The sequence below is a fragment of the Stegostoma tigrinum genome, chromosome 39 (assembly GCF_030684315.1).
Source record: "Stegostoma tigrinum isolate sSteTig4 chromosome 39, sSteTig4.hap1, whole genome shotgun sequence".
NCBI lineage: Eukaryota > Metazoa > Chordata > Chondrichthyes > Orectolobiformes > Stegostomatidae > Stegostoma > Stegostoma tigrinum.
The window spans coordinates 12,935,493-12,957,055 of record NC_081392.1 but is presented as its reverse complement, the minus strand read 5'-3'; the positions used below and the strand labels follow the sequence as shown (position 1 = coordinate 12,957,055).

Sequence of the window (21,563 nt, the reverse complement as noted above, 5' to 3'; positions counted from 1 at the left end):
CTCGCTTTCTCAGTCACCTCCACCTCTCTTCATGTCCCACTGTTGCTATTGCAGTGCCCAGTCTGGAAATCCTACTCCATGTATCCTTCCTTGGATAAAGAGACCAAAACAGAACACATGCCTTAGTGAGGTCCCACCAAGACGCTATTCAATCACTGCATTACATCCCTGCTCCTACCCTTAAATTCTCTTGTAATAAAAAGCCAAGATGCCATTCACCTTCTAATGTTTTTATTCATCACTCACGGGGGCATGGTTATCGATGGTGGGGCCAGCATTTATTGATTTGATTTATGACTGTCGCGTGTACTGAAGTACAGCAAAAAGTGTTGTCCTATGAGTGCTGTATAGGCAGGTCATACTGCTCAGGGAGGCAGTGGCCTGGTGGCATAATCACTGGACTGTTAATCCAGAGACCCAGCGCATGTTCTGGGAACTTTGTTTCGAGTCCCACCACGCCAGGTGTGAGAATTTGAATTCAATTTTAAAATATATCTGGAGTCTACCGATGACCATGAAGCCATTGTTGATTGCTGAATTCTGGAAAAGTGGGGCCAACTGTGCGGAAAGGAGTTCCCCTATCAACATTACCAAATGACAGGGAGCATCCCTGTGCAATAGGGGCTGAGAGCTTTGTTTGCCTGCACAGAAAGCACTGACTCGGTTTAGAAATATCAGCACCGCTGGCAGGGCAGCACTCCCTCGGTACAGCACGGGGGGTTTGGGATGAGGAGGTATCAGCCTGGGTTATGTGCTCGGACCTACTTGGAGGCCAATCTGAGCGCCCGAGATGTTTCCGACACCCGTATTTCCACACCGCTTTTACCTCTCAGGTTGCCTTGCTGCTGCTCGCGCTCTTTTTTGGTTTTTGAAGAAAGTGTCAAATCAGTTTTGGGTTTAAAAGCAAGACTCGGGCATCCAAGAGCTAACCACATGTGTGCTTTTAATAAACCAGTCAGCTCGGCTCACAGGTCCCTGGTGAATCCCTGTGAATGCACACGCTCTGATCATTCACCTTCAGCATGCAATGTACAACAAGCTCAAAAATCTAATGCATTTGTATGAGGCACAGGAGAGGAAGTTGCAGCTGTACTCCCCCGATTTGTTTATAATTCCGGACAAAGGCACCAAATATTGACATTATTTTATTGTCACGTGTACCTAAATACAGTGAAAAGCTTTGTTTGCGAGTGGTGCAGGCAGATCATTAGTAAGGAAGGTCACACAGATCATAGGGTGAGGGGGGAAAAGAAAACCTGCCAGAGTACAGGTTACATTACACAGGACATGTGCTGGACAAGATCAACATTATTTGAAGTTAGAGAGACTCATTCCTCAGTCTAATAACAGCAGGGAAGAAGCAGTTTCTGAAGCTGCTGGTGCATGTGTTCAAGCTTCTGTATCTTCTGCCTGGCTGAAGAGGTTGTAGGAGATCATTATCAAGGTGCGACGGTGTTTGATGATATCAGCAACAAGCCGTGTAAGTGGGGTCCGTGGATGGAAAGTCGGCTTCTGTGATGGTCTGTAGTTTCTTACAGTCCTGGGCAGAGCAGTTGCCGTACCAGGCCATTATACACACAGACAATATGCTTACAGTGGTGCATCTGTAGAGGTTGGTGAGGGGCGCTATGGACGTGCAAGCTTTCCTGAGCCGCCTGAGGGAGAAGAGGCGTTTTTGTGCCTCCTCGACTGTCGCATCTATGAGGGAAGTCCAGGACAGCTCGTTGGTTATCGGCACTGTGAGGAACTTGACGCTCTTCACACTCTCAACCTCGTTCCTGTTGATGTAGATGGGGCCATGTTCTCCTCCATTTTCTTTTTCAGTTCTTTAGTTTTGCTGACTTTGAGAAAGGGGTTGTTGTCACTGCGCCATGTTACCAAGCCCTCTATCTCTCTTTTCTGATCTAAATTTCAGATCTGATGTTGATCTTGCTTCTTTACACTTCCTGTGCAGCCATAATCCTCACTTTGTTCAAATACCTATGATCTCTATGACTGTGTACATTATGATCTGCCTGTATTGCTCACAAAGCAAAACTTTTCACTGTATTTAGATTAGATTGCCTACAGTGTGGAAACAGGCCCTTCGGCCCAACAAGTCCACACCGCCGTTTGGACCATCCCACCCAGACTCATCCCCTGATAAGTACATGTGACATCAATAAATCAAATCGGATGCATTTCTTTCCTTCCACAGTCACATTGCAGAAACAGACCTGTCATTTCATGCTAACCACATTTCCTAGACTGAACTAGTCGCATTTAGCCCATATCCCTGTAAACCCTTCCTATCCATGTACCTGCCTAAATGTCTTTTAAATGTTGTAATTGTACTCCCCTCTACCACTTCCTCTGGAAGCTCGCATGCTTTACCTGTTGTCATATCTGCCACGCATCTTCAGCAGTAAGAAAGTTTTGTTTACTGCCTTCCATACTTCGGTTTTGCAGTTAGCGTCTTGGCTGGTTGTACTGTCTGTCCTCGGCCCTGGCTTTGGGAAGCTTGCGTTGGAATCCCACCCAAACATCTCCATTTAATGGGGGTTCCTGTGATAATACAGTTTTAAACTTTAATGCTGTGAGCACCTCTCAAATATGGAACGCTACCCCCTTTATTGATGCAGGATACAGGCAGCATTTGGAGGCTGTCATCCCCTCCGAGCCGCTCCCCATCCTGACTCTGGAAGTATATCGCCATTCCTTCACTGTTGTTGGGTCAAAATCCTGGACTTACCTCCCTAAGGACATGTGGACTGCAAGTGTTCAGGAAGGTGGCTCACCACCGCTATCTCAAGGCTCAATTAGGGACAGGCAATGAACCAGCCAGGGACCCCATGAATGAATAATAGGCCAACAGAATAGAAAGTGCTTCCCAGAGCCTGCAGTGTGGGTGGTTTGCCTCTTTCCTTCTCCCTCAAGATGCTTCAGTTCAAGGGGTGATTTGAAATCTCCGGCTGGGGGTGTACTACCCACTCCCAAACGTACTGAGCCAAGCAGAGAGCCTTGAAGGGCTGGCCAGATCTTTACTTAGAGACAAAAAGTGAAGAACATCCTGATTGAAGAATTTCTCAATCGACTGACTTGCTCATTGAATTGTAGAATCCCTACATTATAGAAGGAAGCCATTCAGCCCATCATGTCTACACCCCCCCCCCCCCCCAAGAGCATCCCAGCCAGATCCACTCCCTACCCTAAACCTGCAACCGTGCGTATTCCATGGTTAACCCATCTAGCATGGACACTATATGGGCAATTTAGCACGGGCAGTAGACGTGACCTCCACATCTGTATGCTATTGAGAAACCGGACTATGAAGACTTTATGGAATGTCTCTGTCTCTGCCCGTCCTGTAGCTTGACACCCTGATTCTAAATGCCCACCCAATGGAGGCGGGGGCAGTGGGCAGCATTTGGCTTTGCACTAAATAACCAATCTCTGGAAGCAGTTGGCAAATTCTGTTCAGTGGCCTGTCTTGGATGAAATACGACACAGCAAGGTCCCACAAACCAGCACGACAACGACCAGGCAGTCAGTTTGGTGATGTTGGAGGAGGGTCGGATGGAGCAATGCAGGAGGCAAATTGCTGTCCCAAGCCCCTGCCCAAGAACCAAAAGATCTGCGGATGCTGTAAATCAGGAACAGAAGCAGAATTTGCTGGAATAGCTCAGCAGGTCTGTCAGCATCTGTGAAGGAGAAAACAGTTAACGTTTTGGGACCGGTTCTGAGGAAGGGTCACCGTATCTGAAATGTTAACTCTGTTCTCTCCTCCACAGATGCTGCCAGACCTGCTGAACTTTTCCTCTCTGATGAAGGGTCTAGGCCCAAAGTGTCAACTTTTGTGCTTCTGAGATGCTGCTTGGCCTGCTGTGTTCATCCAGCTCCACACTTTGTTATCTCGGATTCTCCAGCGTCTGCAGTTCCCATTATCCCTGAACTTTTCCAGCAACTTTGTTTTTGTGTTCTCTCCCTTTCCAGCCTCGTTGTTCCCTAATTTAGAGAAGAAAGGGCATGTACTTGACCAAGAAAGGGGCTGTTTTGGTTTAGGGATAATATTCCCATCCTGGCCCATGAGTCCCAGGTTCACGGCTGTTATGGACCGGACCAGACCAGACCATGCCCCTCAAAATATATTAAGATGATATGATCTTGACTAATTTTTTCTTTATTTTAAAGACAGGTACCAGGCATTGCAATTTGGTCTAATTAGTAGCCTTGAAGCAAAACGCATTGCATTCATTCAGTTTCTTTTTAAATTTCATCATGGCATAAGGGCTTCACTGGTCAGGCAACATTTATTGCCCATCCCTACTTAGCCACAGGACAGTTGAGAGTCAACCACATCACTGTGGGCCTGGAGTCTCATGTAGGCCCAGACCAGGTAAGGTTGGCAGTTTCCTTCCCTGAAGTGAACCAGATGGGGCGTTCCCGACAATTGGCAATGGATTTACAGCTACTGTTAATCTTTTAATTTGAGATTTTTATTGCAGTCAAATTCCACCACTTGCTGTGGCGACATTCGAACCCATGTCCTCAGAACACTGTCTGGGTCTCTGAATTAACTGCCCAGCGGTAATGCCACTAGGCCATTGCCTCCCCTGTGTAAAATACAAAAAAAGAGAATTAGAATCACTTAACCCCAATGGAAACTTAACGAAATAGTAGATCAATCATCTGCTAAACAGTAACTGTTCAAATATAGTAACCTCCCATAAACACACCCTTTGCAAAAGCACAAGCAGGTTTTAGCAGTGGTAAGTCAAACATCAAACAAATCATTGGCTCCATCTACATGTCCCACTGCCTCTGGAAAGTCGTCAACATCATCAGAGATCCCTCCCACTCTCTTCCACCGGGCAGAAGATATAAAAGCTTGAATATGTATACTAACAGATTCAAGATAAGCTGCTTCCCTGCTGTTCTTGGACTTTCTGAATGGACCTCTCAAATTTTAAATTTGATGTTGATCTCACTCTTTGTGCACCACCTTTGCAGCCATATCATTGTATTCCTCGCTCTGTTCTATTACCCTAACTTGTATGGTATTGTCTGCCTGTACTGTATGCAAAACAAAAGTTTTCACTGTGCCTAGGTACATGGGGCAGTAATGAATCCAATCAAGGAAAATCCTCTCTGTGAGAAAGACAGTAGCAGGGAGAAATCTACTGCAGCTTCCAAACCCAGCCTCAAGACCCCAGCAGCAGCTACTGAAAATCCTAGTTTCGTGTGAGCTTGATCCTACCCATTCAGGCTGTTTCTATTGTTCCAGCATTTTTACAAAAAACAACCCAAGGCTAATCAAGCTGTTTACTAACTCTCCAAGTTCTCAGCTTGACACTCCTGTGATTAAAGCCTCCCTTCAAAAAAAATCAAACAGGACAAAAAAACCAAAGTATCCTCAAGGCCCACCTGTCTGGAGCTGTGACATGTATGGACAGTGTTCATTTTAAACTCCCTTTTATGTTTGGAGCTGAGGTCGGTTAGGATAGGGATGCCTTGTGGTTTGGTGCGGACCTGTTGGACCGAAGGGCCTGTTTCCATGCTGTAGGGATTCTGTTTTGAAACAAAAACAATTGTCCCTTTGACAAAGCAGGTGGTGAAGGGGTGGGTTCATCATGTGCTCAAGTATTAATGATGTATTGTGAACGAGCTTCACGTCACCTCAGTCTCTGGGGAAATTGTCAGAAATAGGGGACTCTTTTGAGTGGCTCAGAACTGGTCTTGGGACACTTTTTTTAGGGCTGGGGTGGTAGGAGGGCACTGAGGGGAGCACCCAGATTGTTTTGGGATCTTGATTTTGCTGCTTAAGACTATTTAACCCTTCAGCGTTGTTGGGTCAAAATCCTGGATGTCCGTCCCTAAGGGCTGTGTGGGTGCTCCTGCAGCACAAGGATGCAACAGTTCAAGAAGGCAGCTGATGGCCACCTTCTCAAGGGGCAATTAAGAACAGGCAATAAATGCTGGCCTAGCCAGCAACGCCCATATCTCAGTGATATATTTCCAAGTCAGGGTGGTGAGTGGCTTGGAGGGGAATTTGCAGGGGGCTGGTGTTCCCATGTGTCTGCTGCCCCTTGTCCTTCTAGATGGAAGTGGTTGTGGGTTTGGAAGGTGCTGTCTGAGGATCTTTGAATTTATGCCGTGTATCTTGTAAATAGACGCTGCAGTGTGTGTGCTAAGCATTGGTGGGAGGGAACGGATGCTGATGGATGTGGTGCCAATAAAGCAGGGGCTGATTTGTCCTGGATGGTGTCAAGCTGCTTGAGTGTTTTTGGAGCTGCACCCATCCAGGCCAAGTGGGGAGTATTCCATCCCACTTCTGACTTGTGCCTTGTCGATGATGGGACAGGGAGTCAGGAGGTGAGTTACTTGCCACAGGATTCTCGGCCTCTGACCTGCTCTTGTAGCTGAGACAACAAGATGTAGAGCTGGATGCACACAGCAGGCCAAGCAGCATCAGAGGAGCAGGAAGGCTGGCGTTTCAGGCCTAGACCCGTGACCTGCTGTGTTCATCCAGCTCTACACCTTATCTCGGGTTCTCCAGCATTGGCAGTTCCTACTATCTCTGCTCTTGTAGGTACTGTGTTTACGTGGCTGTTTCTTGAGGAACTGCACTCTCAGTGGTAATCTGTTCTTTTTGGGGTTGAGTGAGGGCTGGGGAGGATGAAGAGGAGAACACACTCTGACACGAATGGAGGGCAGTCTGGTTTTATCCAGTCTCTTTACTGTGATGCAGATTTGAGTCTGTGAACTGATGAAATATTTACATTTCTGTTAGAATTGCGAGATAAACCTCTTCCTCTCAGATCTTGTCGATGTTATGGTAACTGCCATCTTCCTGTTCAGAGGGTGAGCATCTGAGTCAGCTCCACCTCAGCCCTGGGCCTGAGAGTTAATCAGAGGAGTGAATAGATGGTGTGACCCACCACGGACCATATATAACTTCACACTTCTCTCTGGCTTGTTTTCTTTCTCAAGCTCCCAGGTGCAGGTCAGTGACTCCCTCCCAAGCTTTTCAAATAGTTTTTAGTTATTGTTATTTAAATATTGAAAACTCATTAACAGTATGACTGTGTTCCCTGTTTTAATTAAATACAGTGCCCTGAGACTGTGTGTGCTGGTGGGACAGCAACCTGGATGTATTTCTACAGTGGGTCCTGGCTGTCCAGGATTTCAGTGCCTGCCTGTGTCATGTCCACTTCACTAACCCGTGTATCATCATACCAACACAGATTTGTCCAATTCATTCCCAGGATGAGGGCATCACTAGCCAGGCAGCATTTATTGTCCAGAGAGCAGTTAAGTCAGTCTCATTGCTATCGGTCTGGAGTCACGTGTATGCCAGTTTCTTCCCCTAAAGGTCAGTAGTGAATCAGGTGGGCTTTTCCCCCTGACAACAATTGGTTCACAGTCATCATTAGACTCTTAGAGCACAGAACATAGAACAATACAGCGTAGAACAGACCCTTCGGTCCTCAATGTTTTCCCCCTCCCCCTTTCCCTCCCCCTCTCACTTCCCCCCACCCACCCACCCAACTTCGTAAGTCCTCTTCACCCCTCTGTGTCCCCTCACTGTGACATTGTGATGTGGTGATTAGGGTGATCTTCCAATTGGATATTGATGGCTAAGGTCCTGAGCTGGGGACTGGGGTGTTGAGGCTGCAGTCTGTCTACATGGGAGTCAGGGTGAGAGAGCAGGGGAGTGGGGCTAATTTGAGGGCTCATCCCAAGAGCCAGCACAAGCACGATGAGTGAGTGGCCTCCTGGCTCTGTGATCCCAGCTTGCTGTCCCACCAGGACATGCAGTCCCCTGAGATTGTGTATCTAATTAAAACAGGGAACACACAGCCACCCTGGGGGGGGTGTCACGCTGCCCACTGTTAATGAGTTTTTAATATTTAAATAACTGTTTGCAAAGCTCGGGAGGGAGTCCCTGACCTGCACTCAGGAGTTTGAGAAAGAAAACGAGCCGGAGAGAAGTGTTATGTTTTATGTGGTCCGTATGGCACCATTACTCCCACAGGCTGATATCTGCCAGTCCCTGGAATTCATGGCCCAGCTATGTGACTCCAGCCCCTTGGTGTGTGTGTGTGTGTGTGTATCTTTGTAATTATCTCCTTAAACATGGCCTGCCCTTCCTCGCCCTCTTTTTGCCTGCCTTTGAGTGTCCATTATCCCATGTTTATCCTGCAATATGCTCACTCGGAAAACGTCTATTGATCGGTGTGTTGGAAGCAGCACAATTATCTGAGGCTATTGGATATGCTCCAGATTCCCCTCCCCTTCCTGTGAAGCGTGTATTTCCTGATTTGCAATCGTGAATAGTTGACGTCGTATTTTACCTGAACTCTTCATGTCCTGTTGGTCTGCCCCTCCCTCATCAGTGGGAATATTTCATCTGGGCCTACTCTTTGGAATGATTTCCTCATAGGGATGACTGTTTGGCCCATTCTGGGCTATGCCAGCTCTCTAGAGTGAATGTAGTCAGCCTCGTTCTCCTTTTGTATCCCCGTTGCCCACTCTGTGGTAGAGCAGTGTTGACCCTATTTTGCTTTTAAAGCAGTTAGAGATGTTTTTACCCACCTCGGGGAAGGTGGGGCTTGAATCTGTACCTCCTGGCCTGGAGGTGGGGACATTACCACTATGCCACAAGAGTCCTCCCAACCATCCTTGGTAGATGAAACTTCAGCCTTCCTGCTCCTCTGATGCTTGGCCTGCTGTGTTCATCTTGTATCCCTGTGCTGTAATTTTCTCTTTCCCTTTTCCTCTGGTAGGCCACGGATCAGCCATGATCCTAACACCATAAGCCTGCCTTGGGCCTGTGTCCTTTGATATCCTTGTTTTAATAAAAGAACAGTGTACCTCCAGATTTAAATTTAACAATTGAATTAGCATCTGTTGCGATTAGTGGAAGAGAGTTCCAGAATTTTACCACCCTTTGCGTGTCGAAGTGCTTCCAAAGATCTCCCCTGATAGTCTGATCCTAGTTCTCAGACTATGCCTCCAGTTGTAGAATTCCCAACCTATGGAAATAGTTAACTTTTGTAGAGTCATAGAGTGTGGGAACAGACCCTTTGGCCCAACTTGTCCATGCTGACCAGGCATCCTGAACTAAACTAGTCCCATTTGCCTGCATTCTTTCTATATCCCTCTAAACCTTTCCTGTCCTTGTACCTGTCCAAATATCTTTTAAATGTCCACCACTTCCCCTCTGGCAGCCTGGTCCATATATGGACAACCCTCTATGTGGGGACAAAGTTGCCCCTTAGGTCCCCTTTTAAATCTTTCCCTGCTCACCTTTTAACCTTATGCCCTCTTGTTTTAGATTCCCCTACCCCGGGGTTGGCTATTATCCATACCCCTCATGATTTTATAAACCTCTGTAAGGCCAACCCTCCAACCTCCTACGACTCAGTGTGAAGAAAGAGCCCCAGCCTCTCCATAACTCTCACCCTCCAGTCTTGGTGACATCTATCGGTTCTCTTTCCTGTTAACATCCTGTTTCGATCACCCCCTAACATTCTAAATTCTGGAGACTAAGTGCTGATTTGCCTAATCTCTCCTCATAACTTAACCCCTGAACTTCAGGTATCATCTTTGTAAACCTTCATTGAACTCTGTTCAGGGTCAAAATATCCTTTCGTAAGTTTTTGTTGCCACGCGCGTTCACGGTATCTGAGCGAGGTCTAGACGGTGAATTCCAGATTGTTCCTGCTCATTTATTCTTCTAATTCTTCCCCTTGTCCCTTGTTCAAAACCTTAAATCCCTGTCACTGTGCGATCTTTTTATTTGTGTTTTTTAAAATTTTGAACTTAAATGAGAAAAGAACTGTTTTTGCTGCATGGGTTTTGAGGCAAATAATGTTGCTTACAGAGAAGGTTTACCGGACTAATTGCTGGAATGAGTGGATTGCCTCATGAGGAAAGGCCGGGCCTGTATCCTCTGGAGTTTGGAACAGCCAGACGTGACTGAATTGAGCAGGAGAGATGATGGCCTAGTGGTTTTATTGCTGGGCTGTTGATTCAGAGAGAACATTCTGGGCACCTGGGTTTGAATCCTACCATGGCAATTGGGTGAATTTGAATTCGGAGAAAAAAAGAATTGAGTCTAACGATGACTGTGAATTCATTGCCAATTTGTCAGGGGGAAAAGCCCATCTGGTTCGCTAATATCCTTTGGGGAAGGAAACTGCCATCCTTATGTAGTCTGGCCTACGTGTGACTCCAGATCCACAGCGATGTGGTTGACTCTTAACTGCCCTCTGGGTAATAAATGCTGCCTCCTTCCATAAATGAATTTTAAAAAATGATTGGTTAGGATTGAAAGGAGAACATGGGTCACTTTGAGGTTCAGTCAGGGTGCCACGGGGATCAGCCCAGGGCCCCCATATATTTTATTACCTGCATCAGTGACTTGGATGAGCGGGGCAGTAGCTAAAAGTTTTCTCAGTGCAAAGCTAAGGAGAAAAATAAGTTATCAAGTGAGTCTGAGGTTTAAGATCAGTAATAACAGGCGCATCATTTTAAAGTGAAAGGCAGGAGGTTTAGAGGGAATTTGAGGAAAGAATTGTTCACCCCCGAGGGGGGTCTGGAATGCCTTAACTAGGAGGGTAGTTGAGGAGGGAAGCCTCAAGTTTTTGTTTCGACTGGCAAAAATAATATATCTCAAATACTGTGATCAACCAGGATACCTGAGCATTAATGCTGTAAATAAAGTATAACAGTGATGTGTATGCCCCTTGCATTATGTTACCTCTGTGTTACTTACTGTGTGTTCTTACATTGATTTTAGGAGGTGTGTTGATGTTTTTAACATGGACTTTTTTTTTTGGAGGGATGTTGATGTCTCAAAGTTGGGCTTGGTCAGGGTTTAATGCACGCCTCTCTATTTATCTGGAGTGTTTAATCCGAGAGCTGGTTAACAAACTGATTTCTATACTTGGATGAACGTGTGAAGTGTTATAACACTCGAGGCTTTGGGCCTGTTGCGGGAAGTGGGACTAGTGGAGGTGGTCATTTTTCTCTGGTAGTGTAGACTGGATGGGCCGAAAGGCCTCTTCTATACGATTCTCTGATCAAAGCCACCAGTCACCTCCATCCCACGGGCCCTCTCTGTTCTCTGCAATGAGCCATTTATAAGCCTGAAGAAAATAATCTTCTCTTTCCTTCAGTTGTTGCAAACTGTTGAGGTTGAATGGATAAAGCAGAGATGTCGTCTTTTTCATAAATCAGGCATTTTGCAAACCAATGGAAGCATCAGGAGAGGGACGACTTGGAAGCAATATTCTGACCTGCCCCAGAGTCAACTCTGCAACCTTTTTGAACTGTTTTTCCCAGCGATCTATTCATATGTAATCAACATTGTCTGTCTCTGTGTAAGGGGCCGTGTATAAAGGGGCTAGACCTTTAATTAGAGTTAGGAACAAATTTGAGGAAGTGATAACTGTTTAATTAGTAACAAGTTGTGGGGTATGGGCAGGAAAGTGGAGTTGAGGCTGAGATGAGATCAGCCATGATCTTATTAAATTGGCAGATCAGTCTTGAAGGGCTAAATGGCCTACTTTGCAACGAGCTCATGACTGTCTACCTGTATTTATAATCTAATTACTTGTAGTAAATAGTATTATTCAGCAGAGAAATGAGGTGTATACTTTCTGTGTTATGGACCAGACCAAACCCCTCAAAATATATTGAGGAGGTTGCTTCAACTTGAACTTTATTTATTTTAAAGGTGCTGTGTTCCAGAGGCAATTTGATTGGAGGTATGACCAGTCTTGAAACAGGACACACTTTATTCAAATACTGTAGAAGCTGACAAAATACATCTCTTGAAGTGATAGTATTTTCTCCTTTTGTCAACCTGGGCCTGAAAGGCAAGTCAGTTGGGGAATTCTTTGTTCTTTAAAGAAATCTTTTAACTTTAGTGCTGAGTCTGGGAATAGTGGGGGTGACTTTACCCCAGTGAGGTGGGACAGTCCCAACATTGCATGGGAAGAACTTCTCGCTGATATCCCTGTCTAAATATCACATCACTTTGTCCCCCTCTCTTAGATCTCCAGCTCTATTCCCCCAATCCTAGCTTCACCAATCTCCAGTTGTGAAGATATTGACAAATATGGGGACTGCATGTGTAGTGGTAGGAACGAAGTCAGCCAGGCAGACCACCTCGAATAGGCCCAATCAGGGAGCCCTGGCTGATGGATATAAATCGGAGTGTCGGGGGTTTTATTCACTCTGAGAGCTGGATCAGTGTCAAGGACCCTCTAGGTGTAAATAGAGTGACAGGATACCTTAGTTCAGTGCAGGAGCTAGAATATCTGGCTGAATGGCCCAGCAGACTTGATGACCAGACTGGCTTTTTTTTTTCTCCCTGACCACATTGCTGAAACTTTTGGAATTGCAAACCAGAACCGGGGGTCAGTGTTTAAGGATAAAAGATAAATCGTTCAGGGCTGAGATGAGAACAGCTTCCCCTGGAGATGTGGGGACCCTGTGGAATTCTCTGCCCCACGTGGAGGTCAAAGCATTGAATGTTTTCAAGAAGGAGTTGGATGAAGTTCTGATGGCTAAAGGGGTCAAAGGTTGTGGGGGAGAAAGCGGGAACTGGGTACTGAGTTGGACAATCAGCCATGATCATATTGAATAGCACAGTAGGCTTAAAAGGCCGAAGGGGCAGGAGTAGGCCATATTTTCTACGTTTCAATTAATTCTGGGGTCAGATCGCCTCCATCCATTGATCTGAGATTACACACATGGTTTTTCCATTCGTACTTAAACCATTTAAACACTGGGGCCATTCAGAGACTGCCCATTTCCCCACCAATCCAAAGGGATAATGGCCCTCTTCCTGAGGTACAGGGGACTGGTATTCCCAGTAGGCACCTGGCTAAGATTCTGAGGGATGTCCATGCGCAGCTGTCTCTGGTAGCCAAGAGGTCTGTACACAGTGTCATGTGCATTGGGATTCTCTTGGAGTTCTGCCTGGGCTTTGTTTTCTCTCACTTACTTTCTGTCTCTTCACTGCTGTTATCTCCCCTCTTCCCCTCTCACATTCCTCTGTAACAGGCACTGTTTGGTTTGGCTAGGAGCCAGACCGTCCCTGATCAAAGGAGCAAGGGCAGAGTCGGAGCGAGCTCGTAGCTTTGTATTTTGAACCTTCACTGGGACAGCCCAGGGTATTGAGACTGGGTCCCAGGAGGGCCTGCTCTGCACGGAGTTTGTTTTTTTTCCAGCAGCTTCTGGGATCACTACGAAGTCATTGGAAGGGTCACGGTTTGAGACAGTAGCCCAAACTGGATCAATTGCACCAACCCCCCCCCCCCCCCCCAATCACCTGGTTTTCCAACCTCGCCATACCTTCTGAATATAGGTGCGACTTCTCCACACAGGGTGCTCCAGTTCTTCTGCTCATTTAAGAAGAACACTTCTTTTGTTTCCCCAAGATGCCTTTATAGCTGACATTTGTTGCCCCTTGAGCTGAGCGGGTTGCCAGGCTGTTTTATGGGAGGGCAGTTAATGGCGTCGGCTATCTTTCTGTGGGCCTGGAGTCTCACGTAGGCCAGAGCCAGGAGTTGGGAACAGGAGAAGGGCCCTCTGCCCCTCGTTTGCTTCACCATCCATCGAGACAGGTGTGGCTGATCTGATCATTGTCGCCTTCCTCAGCCTTTACTTCACAAGAACCTAGCCACTTCTGCCGTTCCTATTTTTCAAAAAAAAGGACTTTGCTTCCACCACCTTTCGGAGGAAGTGGGTTCCACATTTCCCTCTGAAGGTGGAGAAGGAAAATGCTCCTCATCTCTGCCCTGAATAGGTGACCCTTGTTCTCAATTCTCCCACAAGGTGATACCTCCTCAGGAATTAGTGCCTTAAGTCAAGCCATCTCTTACTCTCCTAAAGTCCAGTGGGTAAAGGCCCAACCCTTTCTCCTCAATATAACCCACCCATTTCATGGTATTTGTTGAGAACAGACCATTGGTTTTCTGCCTTCTTCAGACTTCTCTGAAGCTCTGTTCTAGCGTGGTTTATAAATTGGGGTGCTGTGGTTCTAACTCCACCTACGCTGTACTACTTATGCTCAGAGATGTGTGGCGCTGTGACATTGAGCACACGGTTGCTCCGAGGTCCTGAAGCCCTTGCTCACGAAAACTTAACTCTCCGACCCAGCCTTTGGTCACCCGATTTGACCCCTTTTGTTTGTCAAATTTCAGCCGATGGGCTGAATGGCCCAATTCTGCTCTGACTTGTAACAGTTTTAAAAGATCTTTGGATGAGCTCCAAGTTTCTGGGATTAGAACAGGGGAGAGCAGCCGGGAGTGTACTGGAATATTCTAGCTGAGGGGTAATGAAGGGCATGAATCTGCCATTCTGCAGCAGCTAAGGGAAGTGAAAATAGTCAGGACTTTGCTCCCTCTGAGGGTACAAGGTCAGGGGACCGTCACAGAGTCAGAACAACATCAGGATGCTGCATGTGGCTGGAACTGGTGTGACTGTTTGGGTCAGGATCCAAAATCTTTATTTACTGAAGCAGACAAGTATTAATAGTCAGTTTTCTGAAGAACAATAGTGAAGAGAACCAACTTGTTATTTTGATTTTTTTGCTGCATTTCTAAATCCTTTACACAGGGGCTGTAATGATTTCTGGCTGAGCCAGAAGGAGGTGGTGAGTTACCGCCTTGAACTGCTGCAGCCTCTATGCGCTGTTGGTTGACCCGCAATGCCCTTGGGGAGGGAATTCCATGTATATTTTTGATGGAGACTGTGTAGAGGCAGTTCTACTTTCAATTTAAGCAAATCGAGGCAGCTTTACTCTGAATTTTAACCCCGTGCTGTCCCTGTCCTGGGGGCATTTGATGGGGACAGTGTAGAGGGAGCTTTACTGTCACTTTAAAAGAGCAGAGAGAGCTGTTCTGTAATACAGTGCTGTATCTCTGCTCCAAGCGCGTTTGCTGGATTGCTCCAGTCTAACACACTGTGTTTATTAGTGTACGTGGGCCGTGTACGTCACTGGCAGCACGTGTGAACATTCTGGAAATTCCATTTACCCTTCCATCCCGCCTGGCCAAGTCGTGGCCTCGCGGAGCAATTTAATATTTTCCCCTCTTGCCACAGTCCTGTCTCCTCCTGAAGGAGCTTCAAAATGCCCCTTCGATTTCTAATGCCTTGTCTTGTGAGGGATTGTGTTTTCTTTTTCCTTCCTGTGGTGTATCTCGATGTTCACTGGTGCCCATGCTGGAGACATTGTGCTCTGTTCCAATTTGATTCCTTCCCATCTCTGCTGGGCCTGAGGTAGTAGGAACTGCAGATGCTGGAGAATCTGAGATAACAAGGTGTAGAGCTGGATGGACACAGCAGGCCAAGCAGCATCAGAGGAGCAGGAAAGCTGATGTTTTGGGTAGGGTCTAGGCCCGAAACATCAGCTTTCCTGCTCCTAAGATGCTGCTTGGCCTGCTGTGTTCATCCAGCTCTACACCGTGTTATCTCTCCTGGGCCTGTGTTGTGTGTGTTAGGTATTTGGGAAGTGCCAAGTATTTTCTCTGGCAAACAGTGGGGGTGGCGGAGGGGGGGCACGGTGTGCAGCTGATCTCTCAGGACAGTCGACAGCAATGAGGAGATTTTCAGATGTTCTCCGTCAGAGCCTTGTTTATGTTTAATTGCTGATTGGGTCTGGCGTAACCAGACCTGAAAAGAACAGTGCGACGCTTAAACCAGCAATTTGACAGTGTGAGGCATCACGGTCCAGAACGTGTCCCCTGGCAGGGCTTATGGAAGTGGATTCAGTTGAAAGTTTCAGAATGGAATTGGGTAAAGGTTCAGGAAAGAGGATTTTGCGGTGATCTGGGCTTTAACTCGATTAGCATTTTCGGAGATCTGGCACAGGCCTGATGGGCTACATGGCGTGGTGACTCAGTGGTTAGCACTGGCACCTCACAGTGCCAGGAACCCAGGTTCAATTCCACCTTCAGGTAACTGTGCAAACTCCACACAGACATCCTCCCCGTGACTGCGTGAGTTTCCTTTGGGTGCTCCGGTTCCTTCCCACAGTCCAAAGATGTGCAGGTTGGGGTGGGTTGGTCATGGGAAACTGATCCAGAGTGTGCAGGCTGAGTGGATTAGCCATAGGAAACAGGGGCGGGATGCTGTTTGTTGGGTCGGTGTGGACTGCACGGGCCAAATGGCCTGCTTCTGCACTTGAGGGATTCTGTGAATAAGAGGCCTTTCTTTTGTGGTGGAGTGTTCTGTGAGGATAAACGAGTGTGTTTTTGTGTTCCAAAAGCATCTTGTACCTTTATTTTTGTTCAGTTTGGGTTTTTTTTTGCTAAATATAAAACATGAGAAGCGGGGGATAGGCTGGGTTTGTTTTCCGTGGAGGTTGAGGGAGGTTCCTACTCGGGTATACAAAATTGAATTTGGTAGTTTGTTTATTGGTCAGCATAGACATGGTGGGCCGAAAGGGCCTGTTTCCACAGTGTGTGATTCTGACATGGTGCCAAGCAAATGGAGGTGACCAGTAAGAAGAGGTTTTTAGTTTCCAAATGTGGGGCGTTCGCCTGGCTGCAGCTATTGAGTGTAGGTTGACGTCTGCTCTGATGGTTCGTATCTCAGACAGTGCAGCACTCCCATAGCGCTACACTGAGGGGAGTGCTGGCCTCGATCGTGGTTCAAGCCTGGGAGTAGGCCTCAAAACACGTTATCTGGCTGTGCATTTGAGGGGGGGGTTAGCTGCTGCTGTTACCACAGCCTGGACTGGAAAGCTGACAAAAACCCCTGGGCACCACTGAGGGTAAATTATCAAGATGCCCCCACCCGTGGTATTTAATCACAGTTGTATGGGTGTTGGATTAGACAACACCATGAAATGTTCTCACTGATTTGAAAACTCTTGTGTTTAACTGAAGCTCCCACGTACGTTTATTTGGGTACATTCCCCAGAACTTCACTTTGTGTACCCTGCTGACAGATGTAGGTTTCCTGGAAACCAATTACAGCTAAGTGGATGTTTTAATCTTGTGGTTCAGCTGAAGTTCCTCATTACATCAGTTTATTCAGTGAACATTCCTTCCATTCCAGAGCGCAGACCAACAACTGACCTGTTCAGTCAGAGTCTGTCTTCCCTCCCCTCTTTTTCCCCCCTTCCTTCATCTCCCCTCGTTCTGTACCCCCTCCCAATCTCTCTCACCCCCACTCCCCCTCTCACTACACCCCCGCCCCAGCTAAAGTTAAAACAGATGGTACAAGAGAACTTGGAGGAAATGGCAAAAACCCCAGTTTTATTTTTAAAATGATGATGTGGTTTTGTTTTATTTTGTTTAGTGGTCACTTCCTTTTTTTGCCCTCATATAGTCTTTCCAATTGTCGAATTTTAATTATGGTTTTGTTTACTTCATTTCCTCCTTTTTTATTGGTCATTCTGAATTCCAAGTTCTCCCCACGTTCAATGTCATTTTACCACATACACTCTAACTATGAACTAAACTGAAATAAACGCATGCCTGCGTTTGGCCCATATCCCTCTTAAACCCTTCCTATTCATGTCCCCATCCAGATGCCTTTTAAATGCTGTAACTGTACCAGCCCCCACCACTTCCTCTGGCAGCTCGTTCCATACACGCACCACCCTCTGTGAAAAAGTTACCCCTCAGGTCCCTTTTAAATCTTGCCCCTCTCCTCTTAAACCTACGTGCTCTAGTTTTGGACTCCACTACCCTGGTCTAAAGACCATGCCCGTTCACCTTGTCTATGTCTCGCGTCATTTTTGTAAACCTCTATAATGTGAGCCTCTCGCTTTCTCACTTTGTGGGCGATATGCTTGATTGGTTTGAGACTAAGATCAGTGGATTTCCAGACCATAAAGGGGTCAGTGGATGGTGCAGGGAAGTGCTGTTGGGGTAGAAGGTCAGCTGATATCTTGTTGAGTGGTGGAGCAGCCCCAAGGAGCTGAACAGCCTACTGCTGTGTTTCTGTATTTCCCACCTGGCTACCTGTCCCAGCTAATAGGAGTGGGATGTTTATCTGACTGCAGGAGACTTGTAGGTCGGAGGTAGCAATGGGGACCACAACAGCAGCTCTTGGTGGGCCAGTATGGAAATGATGGTCTGCTTTGAGTATCATTCACTTCCATGGCCCTGCGTCTAACTTTTAGTCTTTGACTTATTTTCTAATGTTGTCCATGTGAAGTACCTTGAGATGAATTTGTATAGCGCCCAAATGTATATACATTTAGTAGCCGACATGTTCACAGCTTCCTCATTCCTGTCCTTCCTGAGATGGCAGCTCCTGATTCTTTTGCAGACTGTATCAGGGAAGAGAGAGAAAACAAAATATCAGGGGAGAACTCTCAAGCCCTTCAACGCCATCTCCAAAAATGGAAATATTTGACCTCTGTTTTTTTTAAATTGGAGATAAAGCTGCTGAAGTTAATTGCCTCCAATTTAAGTTCTGTCAGCCCAAGATGACTTGTCAGTCTCTGACTCACTGATAAACCATCCCACTTCCTGCTCCCACTGTCAGTTTGTGAGACCACAGCTGTCTGGGTGAAGATAGCACTGCCCACTTCCCCAGATAGTGAGCTATTAGAGCCATACAGCGTGGAAACGGACCCTTCGGTCCAACCAGTCAGTGCCGACCGTAATCCCAGTTTAAACTGGTCCCACCTGCCTGAGCTTGGTCCATATCCCTCTAAACCTTCCCTATTCATGTTCTTATCCAAATGTCTTTTAAACATTGTAATTGTACCCACATCCACCACTTCCTCTGGAAGTTCATTTCACTCACTCTATGAAAAATCTGCCGCTCATGCCCTTTTGGTGAAACCTTTCCCCTCTCTCCTTAAAAAATATTTCCCTTGTCTTGAATTCCCCCACCCTAGAAAAAAGATGCCTGCCATTCATCTTATTCACACTCCTCATGATTTTATAAATCTTTGTAAGGCCATCCCTCACCCTCCTCTGCTCCAGTGGAAAATAAAGGTCCCAGCCTACCTAACCCTTCCCCATACCTCGCAGCACGGTGGCTCAGCGGTTAGCACTGCTGCCTCGCAACGCCAGGGACCCGGGTTCGATTCCAGCCTCGGGCGACAGTCTGTGTGAAGTTTGCACATTCTCCCCGTGTCTGCGTGGGTTTCCTCCGGGTGCTCCAGTTTCCTCCCACAGTCCAAAGATGTGCAGGTTAGGGGTGGATTGGCCGTGCTAAATTACCCATAGTGTTCAGGAATGTGTAGACCAGGTGGGTTATAGGTGGATGAGTCTGGGGTGGGATGCTCTGAGGGTCAGGGTGGACTTGTTGGGCCAAAGGCCCTGTTTTCACACTGTAGAGATTCTATGAACTCAAACCCCCCACCTTACTCTCCATTCCTGGCAATATCCTGGTAAATCTTTTCTGAACGCTCTTCAGCTTTTGAGAATGTATAGCGTTCTATGGTTCCCCGAGTCAGTCTGATAATCAACTCTTCTCTCCTCCTCCCTTTTCCAGCGAGACGAGTATCTGTCAGGCTCGGGCTACGGTCATGCTCTACGACGATGCCAATAAGAAATGGGTCCCAGCAGGTAATGGGCCACAAGTCTTCAGTCGTGTCCACATCTACCACAACCCAAGCAACAACACCTTCCGTGTGGTGGGCCGCAAACTCCAGCAGGACCAGCAGGTATCGAGTGGGCTGACCGCCCAGTTATCAGTGGGCCTTAGAAATGGGTTAATGAAGCATCAGTGAATGTTCCAATCTATCAGGCTGAGCTGCGACAAGTGCCAATTCTCTTGAGTTCTGGTGGGATTTGCTTCGCTTGCTTTTTTTTTGATTCACACCTGAAAATGTGTTGATGCTGGGGCCAATTGGCTGCAAGCAAATGGAATATGCATTGCGTCATTTTTTTTATTAAACAAGTGTGAGGGACACTACCTTCCTGGCACAATGCCTCAGCTATTCGCCTCCAGTATAAATTGTTGTTCCCATTTCAAGATTTGGCATTCTTGCAGTTCTGTCCTGATGAGAAACTATGCAGCGTGCCTTTTCATTTCCATACATTTTTTTAAAAGATCTGGAAATATTTATTCACACTCGAGACATGGGTATGTTGAACAATAGCAGGTCACCCCTTGTTGAACCCTCAGGCATGCATAGTTCTGGGTGATTCTCTCATTCCCACCCCCCGCCCCCATTGTTGTGTGGGGTCACAATGCTAGACCTGGGCTAGACAGACCACCCACACCTACCATTCTCACTGCTGCACTGGCAATCTGGATGGAAGGAGTTCAAATCCCAACGCAGCCCCAGAGGAAGTTTAAATTCACGGAAGTGAACGTATCTGGGAGAAAATAGGAATCTCATTAATAATCACGTGAATACTTTGTTGCAAAGCTCGCTTTTTATGGGAGGAACTTCTTTTTATTCTTTTTCCTGGGATGCAGGTGTCACTGACCCAAGGCCGGTATATTTCCCTAATTCCCCCCCCCCCTCACCCCACCTTGAACTGAGTAGCTCGCTCGGCCATTTCAGAGGGCAGTTTGAGAGTCAGCCAGATTTGCTGTGGGTCTGGAGTCACGTGTAGACAAAACTGGATAGAAGAGTAGTTTACAGCCCCTGAAGTGGGTCATGACTTTGAGCCTTGCGGTGCGTGTGTGGGGACCTGTTCGTGGCATGTATCCCATGTGGCTAACCCCTCCCCAACCTCTCCAGCAGCTAATCTGCTTCTTTGGCTCCCAGGTTGTGATAAACTGCCCCATCGCCAAAGGCCTGAAGTATAACCAGGCAACTCCCAGCTTCCATCAGTGGAGGGACATGCGTCAGGTCTGGGGCCTGAACTTCGGGAGCAAGGAGGACGCCACACTATTCGCCGACGGGATGCATCGCGCCCTGGAGGTGCTTGATGGCACAGCGAGTGTGGGTAGGTGTAACTGTACTTCAGCGGTGGAGGGGGTCAGAGGCATTTGCAAGGATGGTGTAGAGTGATGGAGGTGAGGAGACAGAATATCAGGAGGTTACAAGGGAGGGCAAGTGGGTTGTTTATCTTTGTTTCAAAGAGGGTGGAACACAAGATGGAAATGAGGAGCCTGTGGAAATCTCTGCCAGAGAGAGCAGTTGAGGCCAAAACATTGTTGTATAGTTCTTGGGGCTGAAGGGACTGAAGGGCATGGGGGAGAAAGCAGGAACTGAGTTGGATGGTCAGCCATGATCACACCAAATGGAGGAGCTGGCTCAAAGGGCCGAATGGTCTACTACTGTTTTCTGCGCATTCTACAAAAGTAGGAGGCTTTGGGGGGGCAAAAAACTCTCCAGGACCTGAGTCAGACTCAGACCATGGCTGGAATATTGGGCCCCTTATCTAAGGGAAGATAGGGCTGACATTGGCCTCAGTCCAGAGAAGGTTCGCTCGGTTGATCCCAGGTATGGAGGGACTCTCTCTTATGAGGAAGGGATGGGTAGGTTCGGCCTGTACTCATTGGAGTTGGGAAGAGTGAGAGGTGACCTTACTGAAACAGACAAGATTCTTAAAGAGTTTGGCAGGGTAGATGTGGAAAGATTGTTTCTCCTTTGTGGGAGAGTCTTGCACCAGAGGGGCATCATCTTGGAATAAAAATCA

The 21,563-nt window shown here is 47.0% G+C and overlaps 1 protein-coding gene across 2 annotated transcripts in view; it reads left to right on the top strand.

Annotated features, from left to right (window-relative positions):
• Positions 1–21,563, top strand: part of vaspb (vasodilator stimulated phosphoprotein b) — a 76,708-nt gene that overhangs the window by 30,053 nt on the left and 25,092 nt on the right. For both annotated transcript variants that reach the window (XM_059640937.1, XM_059640936.1), the window contains exons 2-3: positions 19,459–19,630; positions 20,687–20,867. In XM_059640937.1, the coding sequence (XP_059496920.1) occupies positions 19,459–19,630; positions 20,687–20,867 (353 nt within the window). The remainder of the gene's footprint in view (positions 1–19,458; positions 19,631–20,686; positions 20,868–21,563) is intronic.